This window comes from Pan paniscus, chromosome 20 (genome assembly GCF_029289425.2).
Source record: "Pan paniscus chromosome 20, NHGRI_mPanPan1-v2.0_pri, whole genome shotgun sequence".
Lineage (NCBI taxonomy): Eukaryota > Metazoa > Chordata > Mammalia > Primates > Hominidae > Pan > Pan paniscus.
The window spans coordinates 8,644,495-8,661,002 of record NC_073269.2 but is presented as its reverse complement, the minus strand read 5'-3'; the positions used below and the strand labels follow the sequence as shown (position 1 = coordinate 8,661,002).

The following is a 16,508-nucleotide window of genomic DNA, read 5'->3' as shown; positions in this document are numbered from 1 at the left end:
CTGACCTCAGATGATCCGCCTGCCTTGGCCTCCCAAAGTGCTGGGATTACAGCACTTTGAGCCATGGCGCCCGGCCTCCCTTCGTTCTAGTTGGCAGCACAGCCAGGCACGGACCAGCTGGAGGATGCATCTCACAGTTTCCTTCGCCACCAGATGGGGCCTTGTGACTATGCTGTGGCCTCTGGCATGAGAGAAGAACTGAGGTGGGCCGCATCTGAGGCTGGGTGGTCCTCCACACACTTTTTGCCTTCCCACAGCCGGACCCTGAAGGTGCTCTGAGCCAGCTGTGACCACAGCGCAGGAAGCCGTGCTCCAGAAGGAAGGAGGCTGAGTCCCTGAATGGTTCCAAGGAGCAGAGCTGCCTGAAGTCCTAGACTGTCAGCCCAGGGCTGTTATGACTGAGAAATAAATTTCTATGTTCTTTCTTTACATTCTCTTCTTTCGGCAGCTTAAACAGGGGTTGGCGAATTACAGACCCATAGGCCTGCCACCAGTTTTAGTAAATTAAGTTTTTTTTTTTTTTTTGAGACAGAGTCTCATTCTGTCACCCAGGCTGGGGTGCAGTGGCACGATCTTGGCTCGCTGCAACCTCCGCCTCCCGGGTTGACAAGCGATTCTCCTGCCTCAGCCTTCTGAGTAGCTGGGATTACAAGCGTGAGCCACTGCATTCAGCCTTAATTTTTATTTGTTTATTTTAGACAGGGTCTCACTCGTGCTCAGGCTGGAGTTCGGTGATACTGATACAGCTCACTGCAGCCTTGACCTTCTGGGCTCAAGCGGTCCTCCTGCCTCAGTCTCTCAAATGGGACCACAGACATGCACCACCACCCATGACTAATTTTTGTAATTTAGTAAAGAAGGGGTCTCACTTTGTTGCCCAGGCTGGTCTCAAACTCCTGGCCTCAAGCGATCCTCCTGCCTTGGCCTCCCAAAATGCTGGGATTACAGGCATGAGCCACTGCACCCAGCCTATAAATAAAGATTTATTGGCACCAGGCAACACCCACTTATTTACACCTGATCGTGGGTGTTTTGGGCTACAGCCACAGGGTGGAGGAGTTAGGGTGCAGACTGGCCTTTTAAGAAAAAGTCAAGTTCTGGCCGGGCGCGGTGGCTCACGCCTGTAATCCCAGCACTTTGGGAGGCCTAGGCGGGCGGATCACGAGGTGAAGAGATTGAGACCATCCTTCCCAACATGGTGAAACCCCATCTCTACTAAAAATACAAAAAATTAGCTGGGCTTGGTGGCGCGTGCCTGTAGTCCCAGCTACTCGGGAGGCTGAGGCAGGAGAATCGCTTGAACCTGGGAGGCAGAGGTTGCAGTGAGCCGAGATCGTGCCACTGCACTCCAGCCTGGGCGACAGAGCGAGACTCCGTCTCAAAAAACAAAAACAAAAAACAAAAGAAAAAGTCAAGCTGACCCCTGGCTTCAGTTGTCCCTAGTTCACCCGGGAGCCCCCGGGACTCAGGCACCCCACTTACCTCGTCCAGGATGGCGGTGGGGTTGGGCTGAAGGGCTGGCTGCAGGGGCGAGGGAGCGGCCTCATCCTCTGAGTCGGAGTCCTCCAGCAGTCTTCGCTTTCTGGCTTCCTCCAACAGGGCGCTGTGGGATGGAAGATGGGAACGTGGGCGCGCTGTGTTTGGGGAACAGTGCCTGGGATGTACCTGCTGGGGTGGCGAGGGGCCTGGGTGCCTGGAGACCTCTTCCTGCCCTCAGTGAGCAGGGGTGGGAGGGAGTAGGGGGAGCACAGATTACTTTTTTTTTTTTAAGAGACAAGGTCTCACTCTGTCACTCAGGGAGGGTGAAGTGGCACAATCACAGCTCACTGCAACCTCAACCTCCTGGGCTCAAGCGATCCTCCCCACTCAGCTTCCTGAGTAGCTGGGTCCACAGGCGTGTCCCTATGCCTTATTAAATTTTATTTCATTTTATTTTTGAGACAGAGTCTCGCTCTGTTGCCCAGGCTGGAGTGCAGTGGCGCAGTCTTGGCTCACCGCAACCCCCACCTCCCAGGTTGAAGCGATTCTCCTGCCTCAGCTTCCCAAGTACCTGGGAGTACAGGTGCCTGCCACCACACCTGGCTAATTTTTGTATTTTTTTTTTCTTTTTTGAGATGGAGTCTTTGTTGCCCAGGCTGGAGTGCAGTGGCGTGATCTTGGCTCACTGCAACCTCCGCCTCCTGGGTTCAAGCGATTCTCCAGCCTCAGCCTACCGAGCAGCTAGGACTACAGGCACGCACCACCGTGTCCAGCTAATTTTTGTATTTTTAGTAGAGGCGGGGTTTCGCCATCTTGGCCAGGCCGGTCTCTAATTCTGGGAGTGGTTTATGTGAGAACCACAGTGTGAGAACTCTAATCAGGGGATATAGCTTCAAAGAAAATGTCTTTTAGAAAAATGTCTTGGGGCCAGACATGGTGGCTGATGTCTGTAATCCCTGTGCCTTTACAGGCCAAGGCAGGAGAAATGCTTGAGGCCAGGAGCATGAGACCAGCCTGGGCAACACAGCAAGACCGCATCTCTGCAAAAAGAATTTTAAAAATCAGGGGCCTACATCCCCTTACCTGGGATGCCCCCTTTGCCAAGCACTCGCTTGGTGAACTCCTACTCGCCCTTCAATACCCAATGCAAGACGCTCTTCCTCTGAGAAGCTCATCCTCATAATTCAAGCTCACGCACCCTGGCTTCTCTCTCACCCAGATGGATGTTATCCTGGGTATTGGTCTCCTTGTCCCTCTCCCTCCCCACACGGTGAGCTCCGTGAGGGCAGAGCACCCATTGGGACTTCCTTAACCCAGTGGTTACCACTTTCTCTATTTAAACATAAAACAGATTAAAGGGGCCAGATGCAGTGGCTCACGCCTGTCATCCCAGCTCTTTGGGACGCTGAGACGGGAGGATCGCTTGAGCCAGGGGTTCGAGACCAGCCTGGGCAACATAGCGAGACCCCGTCTCTAAAAAAATTAAAAATGTTAGCTAGGACTACAGGCACGCACCACCATGTCCAGCTAATTTTTGTATTTTTAGTAGAGGCGGGGTTTCACCATCTTGGCCAGGCTGGTCTCGAACTCCTGACCTCAGGTGATACGCCCACTTCAGCCTCCCAGAGTGCTGGGATTACGGGCGTGAGCCACCGACTGCACCTAGTCTACTTTTTAATTTTCATTTTTTTTTAGGAGGAATCTTGCTCTGTCGCCCAGGCTGGAGTTCAGTGGCACCATCTCGGCTCACTATAACCGCCTCCCGGGTTCAGGCAATTCTCCTGTCTCAGCCTCTGGAGCAGCTGGAATTACAGGCATCTGCCACCACGCCCAGCTAATTTGTTTTTGTATTTTTAGTACAGATGGGGTTTCGCCATGTTGGCCAGGCTGGTCTCGAACTGCTGACCTCAGGTGATCCGCCCGCCTCAGCCTCCCACAGTGCAGGATGGCAGGCAGGAGACCCTGCGCCCGGCCCCTTCTACTTTTTTACATTAACTTTTCCGTGTCCACCAAGGGCAGTGGTGTGGTTAAGTGCCTGGATGCCGGAACCAGCCTGTCTGGATGGAGCCTGGAGGGTAACCTTGGTGGGGCTCATGCCTGGACCTCCCTGGACCTCAGTCCCCTCCATGATGAAGATCACACTGATCCCCAGGGCTGTGTGGGTAGTGAGGTTACAGCCACGCCCGGTGCCCGGAAGGTGCAGGATGAACGCAGGCTCCCAACACTGTTCTGCACGGTATCGCTGATCTGCACACCCATCAGGCACTGACGTGGAACCTACCAGAACCTACCTGCTGGAAGCCCTGGGGACACAGGAGAGGCCACCACGTCCCTGTCCTTACAGCTCAGATTCTAAAGGAGGGAGGGGAGATGAGGCACCAGGAAAGGAGGGGATCAGCATGCGGGCTCAGAGGTGGTCGGCGTCAAAGGCATTCACCAGCCAACCACAGGGGCTCACACGTGTCATCCAGCACTTCAGGAGACTAAGGTGGGAGGATCGCTTGAGGCCAGGAGTTCAAAACCAGCCTGGCCAACATAGCGAGGTCCTGTCTCTACAGAAATAAAAACAATTAGCTGGGCATGGTGATGTGTCCCTGTGGTCCCAGCTACCCAGAAGGCTGAGGCAGGAGGAACGCTTGAGCCCGGGAGATGGAGGCTACAGTGAGCTATGACTGCACTACTGCACTCCAGCCTGGGCGGCAGAGCAAAACCCCGTCTCAAAGAAAAAGAAAAGCGTCGGCCGGGCACGGTGGCTCATGCCTGCAATCCCAGCACTTTGGGAGGCCGAGGCGGGCGGATCACGAGGTCAGGAGATCGAGACCATCCTGGCTAACACAGTGAAACCCCATCTCTACTAAAAATTACAAAAAATTAGCTGGGCTTGGTGGCGGATGCCTCTAATCCCAGCTACTCGGGAGGCTGAGGCAGGAGAATGGCATGAACCCGGGAGGCGGAGCTTGCAGTGAGTGAGATGGCGCCACTGCACTCCAGCCTGGGCAGCAGAGGGAGACTCCGTCTCAAAAAAAAAAAAAAAAAGAAAAGTGTTCACCCAGGCCTGAGGCTGTGTCCTCAGAAGGCGGCTGGTGAGGGCGTCCCTTGGTGGGTGTCCGGGAGCCTGTGCTGGGGGCCTCCCACCCTCATGGATGGGACGGGCTCTGGGGCTTCAGCTGTTCCTGCAAACACCATGGTTTATGCGTGACCCCTGCTTTCCTCTGGAGTCTGGAATCCCAGCATGGGCCAGGCAGCGGGGGCTGTGGGACCAGGCCCCATAGGAATCCCACGCTGGGTCTCTAGGAGCTTCCCTAGTGATGTCGCCTTTCTCGAGTCCTCCGGGCTGGTGCTAGGGGATGAGGCGTGTCCTGCGAGGCTCCACCAGGAGAGGATCTGGAAGGCCTGGCCCCCGACACACCACACATGCCTTTCCCCTTTGCTGAATCTGCTGTGTCCTCTCGTTGTGACAAACCGCAGCCATGCGGGCGACCATGTGCTGAGTCACCGTGCCCGGCAGTGGCCTGGGACCCCCTCGAGAGACGCCACAAGGGAGAAAGTGAGATGGGCGGTGGGAAAGGGGTCCTCGCAAAGGCGACACTCCAGAGAGCGGGGAAAGGGTCTGGGGCAGAGGCAGCGCCTGCCGGGGCAGAGGCTGCGAGGTGGGGCTGGGTTGGGCCGGCCCTGACTCACGCGGTCTCCTGCTCGTCCTCCTCCTGCTGCTGCCTCCGCCGCTCCTCCTCCGACAGGCGGTGCTGCCTCAGCATAGCCTCGAAGTCCACGTGCGCCTGCCGCTGGTTCAGGTCTTTCAGCTCCTGGAGGTTCTCCAGCACCTCCATCTCCAGCTTGGAGTCCTTGGTCCGGTTCTCTAGCACCTGGCGGGCGTGGGGCGGCGGGGCTGAGTGCATGGGGATCGCACCACGGGGCAAACCCTGTCTGGCCTCGGGGGCCACCGCGGGCCACGGGAGGAACCCCTACCCCCACATTTCCATCCTGCTCAGGGAACCCCCTGCCCATGCCCAGCACTGTGTCCATTTCACAGGTGAGAACACTCAGGTCTGGGGAGGGAAAGTGACCACATGGGGCTGAGCAGTGGTGGAGCCAGGATCTGAGCCCTGGGGCAGGGTGGGGTGGAAAGAGGCCAGCTCTGGACCCAGGTGGCCTGGATTTCTGGCCTGGTGCCATCTTTCAGTAAGAATAATAAGGAAAAATTTGGCCAGGCACAGTGGTTCACGTCTGTAATCCCAGCATTTTGGGAGGCCAGAGCAAGCGGATCACCTGAGATCAGGAGTTCGAGACCAGCCTGGCCAACATGGTAAAACCCTGTCTCTACTAAAAATACAGGCTGGGTGTTATGGGTCACGCCTGTAATCCCAGCACTTTGGGAGGCCGAGGCAGACAGATCACTTGAGGTCAGGAGTTCAAGACCAGCCTGGCCAACATGACGAAACCCCATCTCTACTAAAAATACAAAAAGTAGCTGGGCGTAGTGGCATGTGCCTGTAATCCCAGCTACTTGGGAGGCTGAGGCAGGAGAATTGCTTGAACCCGGGAGGCAGAGGTTGCAGTGAACCAAGATTGCACCACTGCACTCCAACCTGGGTGACAGAGTGAGACTCCATCTCAAAAAAATAAATAAATAAAAAATAAAAATACAAAAATTATCCAGGCATGGTGGCACACACCTGTAATCCCAGCTACTTGGGAGGCTGAGGCAGGAGAATCACTTGAACCCAGGAGGCAGAGGTTGACTGAGCTGAGATCGTGCCAATGCATTCCAGCTCGGGTGACAGAGCGAGACTCTATCTCAAAAATAATAATATTAAGGAAAAATTGTAAAAGACAACCTGAGCACCTACTGTACACCAGGCCCTGGGCAAAGACGTTTCCATATGCCATCTCATTTAATCCTCACAACCCCCATTTTACAGAAAAGGAAACTGAGGCTGAGGGAGGCGAGTCTGGTGGCCACGGGCCCCTGAGAAGTGGCTTTGGAGCCAGGCAGGTTGGGAGTGAATCCTGCCTGGCTGCTTCCTGGTGCTGTGACCTTGTTGTATTTACCCTTTGGAAAAATGGCAATTCTGACAGTTTAAAAGTATGTCCACAAACTCTCTGATGCTCCTCCATTTAAGGGGTGGAGGTGACTCCCCTCCCCTTGAGCAGGGGCTGGACAAGCTACTTGCTCTAATGGAATATGACAGAAATAATGGCACGTAACTTCTGAGACTAGGATGTAAAAGCACAGGCCTTCCTCCTTGCTCTCACTCTTGGGTCACGTGCTCTGGGGTAGGCAGCCGCCATGTTGTGAGGTTGCTCAAGCAGCTCCCCACACAGTGAGGAACTGAGGCTGACAGCCAACAGCCAGTAGAGGGAGCCAGTTTGCGAGTGACTCCTCCAGCCCCAGTCCAGCCTTCAGATGATACTGCCCTGGCCAACACCTTGACTGCAACCTCATGGGAGCCCCCAAGCCACAACCATCCAGCTCAGCTGCTTCTGGATGCCTGACTCTGAAAAACTGTGGGATAATAAATGTTTGTTGTTTTCAGTCACTAAGTTTTGGGATAACCTGTTATGTAGCAATAGCTGACTAACACCAGGGTAAGAGTCCCTTGCTGTCAGTGTGGAGGTAACTAAATTCACACACAGACAGCAGTGCGACAGGCCCAGGCACACACCAAACCCTTGCCAAGGCTCATTTCCCTCCCTGTTGCTCTGCATGGCCATGGAAAATGTTGTATCTGGTCTGATGTGGCTTGCTCAGAAAACTCACATTTGGCAGGGGTGGGTGGGTCCAGGAATAGATAGGAATGGATGGGAAATATGGAAGCAGGAGGGGACAGCAGGGAACACAGTCATTTAAAAATCTATTTTATATATATATGTGTATGTATATATATGTATATGTGTGTATATATATATATATATTTTTTTTTTTTTTTAGCGACAGTCTTGCTGTCTTCCAGGCTGGAGTGCAGTGATGTGATCATAGCTAACTGCAGCCTCAACTTCCTGGGCTCAAGTGATCCTCCCGCCTCAGCCTCCCTAGTAGGTGGGACCACAGGTGCACACCAGTACACCTGCCTAATTTTTGTTGTTGTTGTTGAGACAGAGTTTTACTCTTGTTGCCCAGGCTGAAGTACAATGGCGCGATCTTGGCTCACTGCAACCTCCGCCTCCTGGGTTCAAGCAATTCTCCTGCCTCAGCCTCCTGAGTAGCTTGGATTATAGGCGCGTGCCACCATGACTGGTTAATTTTTGTATTTTTAGTAGAGACAGGGTTTCGCCGTGTTGGCCAAGCTGGTCTTGAACTCCTGACCTCAGGTGATCCGCCTGCCTCAGCCTCCCAAAGCAGTTGGCTGATTTTTTTTTTTTTTTTTTTTTTTTTTGACACAGAATCTTGCTCTGTCGCCCAGGCTGGAGTGCAGTGGCATGATCTCAGCTCACTGCAGCCTCTGCCTCCTGAGTTCAAGCAATTCTCTGCCTCAGCCTCCCGAGTAGCTGGGATTACAGGCGTCTGCCACCATGCCCGGCTAATTTTTTGTATTTTTAGTAGAGACGGGGTTTCACCCTCTTGGCCAGGCTGGTCTTGAACTCCTGACCTTGTGATCCACCTGCCTTGGCCTCCCAAAGTGCTGCGATTACAGGTGTGAGCCACCACGCCTGGCAAGCACCTGGCTAATTTTTTAATGTTTTATAGAGACACAGTCTCACTATGTTGCCCAGGCTGGTCTTGGACTCCTAGACTCAAGTGATCCTCCTGTCTCAACCCCTAAAGTAGCTGGGACTACAGGTTCAAGCCACCATGCCTGGCTCCTTTTAATATTTCTGAGAAAATACAAAATTGTCCTATTGGAAGTGAACACAATTTCTTTTATTTATTTATTTATTTTTGAGACAGAGTCTTGCTTTGCTGCCCAGGCTGGAGTGCAGTGGTTTGATCTCGGCTCACTGCAACCTCTGCCTCCCGGGTTCATGCAATTCTCCTGCCTCAGCCTCCCAAGTAGCTGAGATTACAGGCATGCGCCACCATGCTTGACTAATTTTTTTTTTTTTTTTTTGGAGACGGAATCTCACTCTGTCACCCAAGCTGGAGTGCAGTGGTGCCATCTCAGCTTCCTGCAACATCTGCCTCCCCGGTTCAAGCGATTCTCCTGCCTCAGCCTCCTGAGTAGCAGTAATTCCAGAAGCGTGCCACCACACCTGGCTAATTTTTGTATTTTTAGTAGAGACAGGGTTTCACCATGTTGGTCAGGCTGGTCTCAAACTCCTGACCTCGTGACCCACCCACTTCGGCCTCCAAAAGTGCTGGGATTACAGGTGTGAGCCACTGCACCCAGTGTTAAGTTTTTAAATTTTTACTAGGAATAGGGTTTTGCCATGTTGGCCAGGCTGGTCTAGGACTCCTGACCTCAAGTGATCCTCCCACCTCAGCCTCCCAAACTGCTGAGATTACAGGCATGAGCCACTATGCCTGGCCTCCTGGGGACATCTTAAAGTTTTACCAACCACGCCCCCCACCCCATCTTCCTTCCTTGGGGACCTGAGGCAGGAAGGGCACAACCATCGGCACACACACACACCCACACACACAGTGCCCATGAACACCTACATGGCCCCCGACTCACCTTCATGGGGTTGTTCAGCTCCTCGTCCTCCCGCTCCTTCTGCACCCTCTTCTCCTCCTCCTCCAGGAGCTTCTCAGCCTGGAAATTCCGCGTGGCTCCATGCTCCATGGTGTAGTCTGTGTTTTCAGGGTCTGTCTGCAGGGAGGATAGACAGACATCAGCTCCTACATCCCCAGCCACCAGAATCTTCTAAAGTACCACCAGCAGATCAGGGCCCCTTCTCTCTGATTTTTACTGGTTCTACTACCTTCTCTTTTTCTTGTCTTATTGCTTTGGCTGGTGAGATTTCTTCCTAGTGCTCCTCCCATCTCCATGGGCAAAAATGCCCAACTCCCTGGCATGGACTTTAAGACTCTTCCCATCTGCCCACTGCCTCCCTGCAGCCTCCACTCCCTACCCTCAACATGACTGCAAACAAACTCTCCAAGGAGGCAGGTGGATCACTGGAGGTCAGGTATTCAAGACCAGCCTGGCCAACATGGAGAAACCCTGTCTCTACTAAAAATACAAAAATTAGGCAGAGCAAGGTGGTGCATGCCTGTAATCCCAGCTACTCTGGAGGCTGAGGCATGAGAATCACATGAACCTGGGAGGTTGAGGTACAGTGAGCTGAGATCACACCACTGTACTCCAGCCTTGGCTACAAAGTGAGACCCTGTCTCAAAAAAAAAAAAAAATCTCCAAGGTTCTGCACATGTTGTGATTTCTGCCCTTTGTATTTATTAACACCTTTTCTTTGATTATAAATCACATGTACAAATATGTATACAGCATGCCCCTGTTTTTGTTTATTGAATAGAGAGGCTAAATACACCCTGGTATCTTAAATTACACACTGGAACAGAAAAGTGATATTAGCAGAAAAACTGAAATCTACCTTCGATCTAAATGCTAATAGTAACACTATGTTTTTTATTTTTTTTTGGGACAGGGTCTCGTGCTGTTGCCCAGGCTGGAGTGCAGTGGCAGGATCATGGCTCACTGCAACCTCAGCCTCCCGGGTTCAAGCAATCCTCTCACCTTAGCCTGCCGAGTAGCTGGGACTACAGGTATGCACCACCACACCTGGCTAATTTTTAAATTTCTTTTTGGTAGACACAGGGTTTCGCCATGTTGCTCAGGCTGGTCTCTAACTCTTGGACTCAACCGATCCTCCTGCTTTGGCCTCCAAAGTGCCGGGATTACAGGTGTGAGCCACTGCGCCCAGCCACAGCCTACGATGTTAATGGTAACATTCCACCTTTAGTTTCTTTTTTAAATTAAAATTTGTGTGTGTGTGTGTGTGTGTGTGTGTCTGTGCAGACATGGACAGGGTCTCACTATGTTGCCCAGGCTAGTCTTGAGCTCCTGGTCCCCAGCAATCCTCCTGCCTTGCCTTCTCAAAGTGCTGGGAGTAAGCCACCATGCCTGGCCCCACCCTTAGTTTCTTACTGTGACAGATGTACCCTGGTTATATAAGATGCTAATATTCGGGGAAGCTGGTGAGGGGTAGGTGAGAACTATCTGTACTATCTTTGGAACTTTTCTGTAAATCTTCAGGTATTTCAAAAAAAGTTTTTGTTTGTTTGTTTTTTTGTAGACAGGGTCTCACTCTGTCACTCAGGCTGGAGTACAGCAGTGAAATCATGGCTCACTGCAGCCTTGGCCTCCCAGACTCAATTGATTCTCCTGCCTCAGCCTCCCAAGTAGCTAGGACTATAGGCGCATGCCATCATGCCCAGCTAATTTTTATATTTTTTGTACCGATGGGATCTCACTATGTTGCCCAAGCTGGTCTTGAATTCCTGGATTTAAGCGATCCTTCTCCCTTGACCTCTCAAAGTGTTGGGATTACAGGCATTAGCCACTGCACCCAGCCAAAATATTATTATTATTTATTTATTTATTTATTTTTGAGACGGAGTCTCGCTCTGTCGCCCAGGCTGGAGTGCAGTGGCGCGATCTCGGCTCACTGCAAGCTCCACCTCCTGGGTTCACGCCATTCTCTTGTCTCAGCCTCCCGAGTAGCTGGGACTACAGGCGCCCGCCACCACGCCCGGCTAATTTTTTTTGCTTTTTTTTTTAGTAGAGACGGGGTTTCACTGTGTTAGCCAGGATGGTCTCGATCTCCTGACCTCATGATCCGCCTGCCTCGGCCTCCCAAAGTGCTGGGATTAGAGGCATGAGCCACCGCGCCCGGCCTATTTTTGTATTTTTTTTTAGTAGAGTTGGGGTTTCATCATGTTGGCCAGGCTGGTCTCGAACTCCTGACCTCAACTGATCCACTTGCCTTGGCCTCCCAAAGTGCTGCGATTATAGCTGTGAGCCACTGCGCCCAGCCCAAAATGTTTTTTTAATCAAAGAAAAAAAGCTTATGGCAAAAAAGTATTCAAAGAGTACTTAAGCATAGGAAGAGAAAATTTTAAGTTATCTTCAGTCTTTCCTTAAATTCTCAAGGTAACAAATAAAAGTCAAATTGCAATTTTTATTGGCTGTGTAATATTCCATTGCATGCTACTTTTTTTTTTCTTTTTGAGACGGAGTTTCACTTCGTTGCTCAGGCTGGAGTGCAATGGCGCAATGTTGGCTGACTGCAACCTCTCCCTCTCGGGTTCAAGCGATTCTCCTGCTTTGGTCTCCCAAGTACCTGAGATTACAGGCATGAGCCACCACGCCTGGCTCACTTTTGTATTTTTAGTAGAGACGGGGTTTCACCATGTTGGCCAGGCTGGTCTCAAACTCGTGACCTCAGGGGCTCTCTTTCCTTCCTTGGCCTCCCAACCTGCTGGAATTACAGGCATGAGCCACTGTGCCTGGCTTTTTTTTTTTTTTTTTTAGTTGGAGTCTTGCTCTGTCACTCAGACTGGAGTATAGCGGTGCAATCTTCGCTCACTGCAACCTCTGCCTCCCAGCTTCAAGTGATTCTCCTGCCTTAGCCTCTCGAGTAACTGGGATTATAGTCCGCCACCATGCCCAGTAATTTTTGTATTTTTAGTAGACATGGCATTTCGCCATGTTGGCTAGGGTGGTCTTGAACTTCTGACCTCAGGTGATCTGCCCGCCTCGGCCTCCCAAAGTGCTGGGATTACAGGCGTGAGCCATGCCCAGCCTGCACGCTAATTTGTTCTTCTCATCCCTTATTATTATCTATCTAGGTTGCTTCTGTCTTTTTGCCTTTATATAGAATGCTGCCATGAACATCTCCCCCAAACTGTTGTCTGTTTCTTGGGGATAAACTGAAATGAGATTCCCTGGATGGAGAGGATCGGAGTTAAGGAACCCCAGGGCCCGCCCTGATCTGAGGTGTGCTGGGGGAGAGGGACCAGCCTGGCCGGCCGTCTCACCTACCTTGAAGGTGATCTCTGCCAGGCAGCGCGTGCACTTGATGTAAAAGCGGAAGATGGGCAGGCCCAGATAGACCTCGTTCTGCACCGTCTCCTTCCGAGCGTTGAATTTCTTCCCCTTGTAGATGTATTCTCCGCACGTCTTACACCTGCAGGGCGGCATGTAGGGATGTGAGCTGTCTTGGGACGCTGGCTCCCACTGGTAGGCTGTCCCTGTGGCATCCTGGAAGATCACTGCTTGCTTGCCTCCAGCGACGGGGAGCTCCCTCCTTCAAGAGGCAGGCTGCCCCACCCTGTGTCCAAATCTCCTCTACCTGAGAACTTCGTGTTCTCATTCATATCTTCCTGGGGCTCAGTCCAAGGGTCGCCTGCTTGGGAAGCCCCCTGAGTAGGTGAGGCCTGCCTGTCATGCACTCCCATAAGCAATCTTGGTGCTTACGGGGCACCCCACCCTCCAGGAGGAAAGATGCCACACAGAAAAATGCTGCCCCACCCCCCTCTTCCCCTCATACTCCGGGCTCTGCTCCCCAGCCCAGCACGCCCACCTCCTGTCTGATCGTGCAAACACCCCCAGCTCAGTCCCAGCTCAAGGCCTTTGCTCCTACAGTCTCATGGCTGGCGACACCCTTCATCCTCAGACCTCAGCGCCACCAGTATTTTGCCTGATGTCGCCGTGACTACCCCAGCTACCTATAGCCCTCCCTCCTGCGCCACTGCCCCAGGGGCTCTCTCCTGCCTGACTTCGGGGGCCCGTGCACCTGCCTGACTACCACTATTCTCCACTTCCCATTAGACTGTGGGCTCCATGAGGCCAGGGACTTTGTTCCTGGTGCCCAGCACAGACCCTGGCACACAGCAGGTGCCCAATAAATGAGTGTTGAATGAATAAATGAATGAGTGAGGGGAAGGAGTAGACAGGCCAACAACACATGGGCATGAACCGAATTTCACTGACCCAGATGTCTCTTTCCTCGTTAGGTGCGTGATTTCAGATATGCTAGAGCATGAAAAGGTGTGGGGTTTAGAGTTGGTGAAATACAATAATTCTGAAGTGCTACAAAAGGCAAGATCTGGGTATCGTGAGGGGATGATGGAGGCCTCCCGGAGGGGTGAGATTGGAGCCATGACCTATGGCAGACAAGAGGAGCCTGCCATGTGTAAGTAGAAGGAGAAGGCCAGGCGCGGCAGCTCACGCCTGCAATCTCAGCACTTTGGGAGGCCAAGGAGGGCAGATCACCTGAGGTCAGGAGTTCGAGACCAGCTTGGCCAACATGGTAAAACACCAACTCTACTGAAAATACAAAAATTAGCCGGGCGTGGTGGTGCACGCCTGTAATCCCAGCTACTTGGGAGGCTGAGGCAGGAGAATCACTTGAAGCCAGGAGGTGGAGGTTGCAGTGAGCTGAGATCACGCCACTGCACTCCAGCTTGGGCAACACGGCAAGACTCTGTCTCAACAAAAAAAAAAGAAAGAAAGAAAGAAAGAAAGTAGAGGGAGAGAGTTCCAAGCAGGGGCAGCAGTGTGTGCAAAGGCCCTGGGGTAGGAACGAGCTTGGCTGTTGGAGGAGCTGAAATATATCTATGGGGCTGCATCTCTGTGGGGTCCTATCCTCTCTGCACACACGTTTACTAACCACCATGATCTCAAGGCAGGCACTGGCTCGGGGGCTCTAAAAGATCCAAAGCTTAATCCCAAATGGTGAGGCGAAGGAGGGTTGGAATGGTCAATGTCTGAGCCAGGACAATGTCTAAGACCAGTGATCGGGTCTTAACACCGGACGAGTCACCTCTGTGGATGCCAGGCACTGCGTCCTTCAGCCATGATTGGTGTGTGGGGTCACGCAGGGGGTGCTCACCTCATGTTGAAGGGGGCCATCAGCCGCACCACGTACTGCCGGTCTTTGGGGAGCTTGAGTTTGGGGATCTTTGACGGGTCAAAGTCTGGCGGGTAGTATTTCTGCAGGGGAGGAAGGAAACATTGGGGGAGTTATTTTCAGAAGCAGGGGCAGGACATGGCAGAGGGAAGGGGCTCTGGGGAGCTGTGTCGGGGGTCCCCAAGCCCACCCCAGGTTCCGCGACAGGCAGGGAGGACTCGCAGGACTCAGTGCGGTGGGAGGGAGGCCAGGCACAAGCTTCCTGACTCTCTCAAGCTTCCAGTGGAGTCATACAGGACGCATTTAATTCTCCTAAATACCAGTCATGACAATACACATGAAATGCTGTCTACACGGGAAGCTCTAAAAAGCCAGGGTTTGTTTTTGTTTTTGTTCTGAGATGGAGTTTTGCTCTTGTTGCCCAGGCTGGAGTCCAGTGGCGCGATCTTGGCTCACTGCAACCTCCGCCTCCTGGGTTCAAGCGATTCTCCTGCCTCAGCCTCTACAGTAGCTGGGGTTACAGGCGCCCACCACCACACCCCGCTAATTTTTGTATTTTTAGTAGAGATGGGGTTTCACCATGTTGGCCAGGCTAGTCTCGAACTCCTGACCTCAGGTGATCCACCTGCCTTGGCCTCCCAAAGTGCTGGTATTACACGCGTGAGCCATCATGCCCTGCCCTTTGTAGAGGTTAAGCTTTGCTTAGCACTTCTGTTGTTCAGGCAGGAGACCGAGTTCCCCAAGGAGTCCCAACTCCCCAGCAATTCTGTAGAGGGTAAACCAGGACTCTGTTAGCTCAGCCTCCCAATCACGATACTACATCCGTTTCCTACAGAGTCATCTCCCTGGATCTGAATCCTGAGGAGCTGAAACCTGCAGGGCTCAGTTTACTCCTCTGTGAAATGCGCACACTGTCCTCTGTCTCCAAGAGTCTTTGCATGCATTCCTTGAGGCAAGGGGGATAAAGTGCTCTTTGCAGTGTCTGGCACCCAGTAGGTGCTCCAAACACAAAGTGCTTTATTTTCCAGTGGTGCAGTGGAGGTATCTGTCATAATCCATACTCACACTCCCTTTGTGTCCCAGGGCTCCTGTTTCCCAGGAGTTCCTACAGCAAGCCTGAGACTGCTCTCCTAGAAAGACCTGCGTGGGGCCGGGCGCGGTGGCTCACGCCTGTAATTCCAGCACTTTGGGAGTCTGAGGTGGGTGGATTGCCTGAGCTCAGGAGTTCAAAACCACCCTGGGCAACATGGTGAAACCTCATCTCTACTAAAATACAAAAAAAATTAACCGGGCGTGGTGGCGGGCGCCTGTAGTCCCAGCTACTCAGGAGGCTGAGGCAGGAGAATCGCTTGAACCCAGGAGGCAGAAGCTGCAGTGAGCCAAGAACGTGCTACTGCACTCCAGCCTGGGAAGCAAGCGCAAAACTCCATCTCAAAAAACAAAAAAAACAGAAGTGTGCCAACAGTATAGTTTATACTGAACCTCTGCTTTTCTTCTGGGAGTCTGGAATCTTGGCCACTGTCAGGCAGAGGTTATCTGCATGACCAGACCCCAGTTAAAAAAAAAAACAAAACACACACACACACACACACACACACACACACACACGGAATCTTGGCCACTGTCAGGCAGAGGTTATCTGCATGACCAGACCCCAGTAAAAAAAACAAAACAAAACACACACACACACACACACACCCCCAAAAGTACACGATTGGTTACAGTCCCCAAGTGGGGCGGGGCTTCTCAGAGCCACGCCCCTCAAGAAGAGGGCAAAACACGACCGCCAGCATTTAAGGAAGCCCCGCCCCCAGAAAAAAAAACCCTATCTGGTGGTGATTGGGTAAAAGCCCAAGCCACGCCCCGCAGGTGACTAACTATACCCCCAGCCCAGAAGGAAGACTTAGCGAAGGCCCACCCCCCCGACGGAAGGCGATGGGGAGGAGTCTAGGGAGGAGTCTGGGAAGCCCCATCTCGCGGAAGGCCGCTGGGAAAGAAGGGTTCCAAAGAGGAGATCTCAGGAAGCTCCTCCCTCTCCCGGAGTTCCGGGATGTCCTGCTCCGATTGAAAAGCCCCAGTCGCCCAACACTTACGTTTAATACTTTTCGCTCCGACATCTTTGCCTTCTAATCACCTCGCAAGCACCTGAGAAATGGTTAGGCTGGGTAATTATCGAGCTTTTCCGAAGGAAGCCTTACTTCCGTAAACGTCACTTCCTT

General features: G+C 52.5%; 2 protein-coding genes across 2 annotated transcripts in view; one reads left to right on the top strand and one right to left on the bottom strand.

Moving 5' to 3' along the window:
* The window catches only part of LOC134729656 (basic salivary proline-rich protein 1-like), a 16,680-nt gene extending 16,256 nt beyond the window's left edge, over positions 1–424 (top strand). Inside the window, exon 3 of the mRNA XM_063600701.1 lies at positions 258–424. The gene's annotated coding sequence lies outside the window, so the exon portion shown is untranslated. The remainder of the gene's footprint in view (positions 1–257) is intronic.
* YJU2 (YJU2 splicing factor homolog) overlaps positions 1–16,508 on the bottom strand; it is a 21,970-nt gene extending 5,462 nt beyond the window's left edge. Inside the window, exons 1-6 of the mRNA XM_003819273.6 lie at positions 16,383–16,508; positions 14,272–14,372; positions 12,420–12,564; positions 9,093–9,227; positions 5,161–5,342; positions 1,483–1,603 (exon numbers count right to left, since the gene is read on the bottom strand). Coding sequence (XP_003819321.2) covers positions 1,483–1,603; positions 5,161–5,342; positions 9,093–9,227; positions 12,420–12,564; positions 14,272–14,372; positions 16,383–16,406 — 708 coding nt within the window. The 5' untranslated portion in view covers positions 16,407–16,508. The remainder of the gene's footprint in view (positions 1–1,482; positions 1,604–5,160; positions 5,343–9,092; positions 9,228–12,419; positions 12,565–14,271; positions 14,373–16,382) is intronic.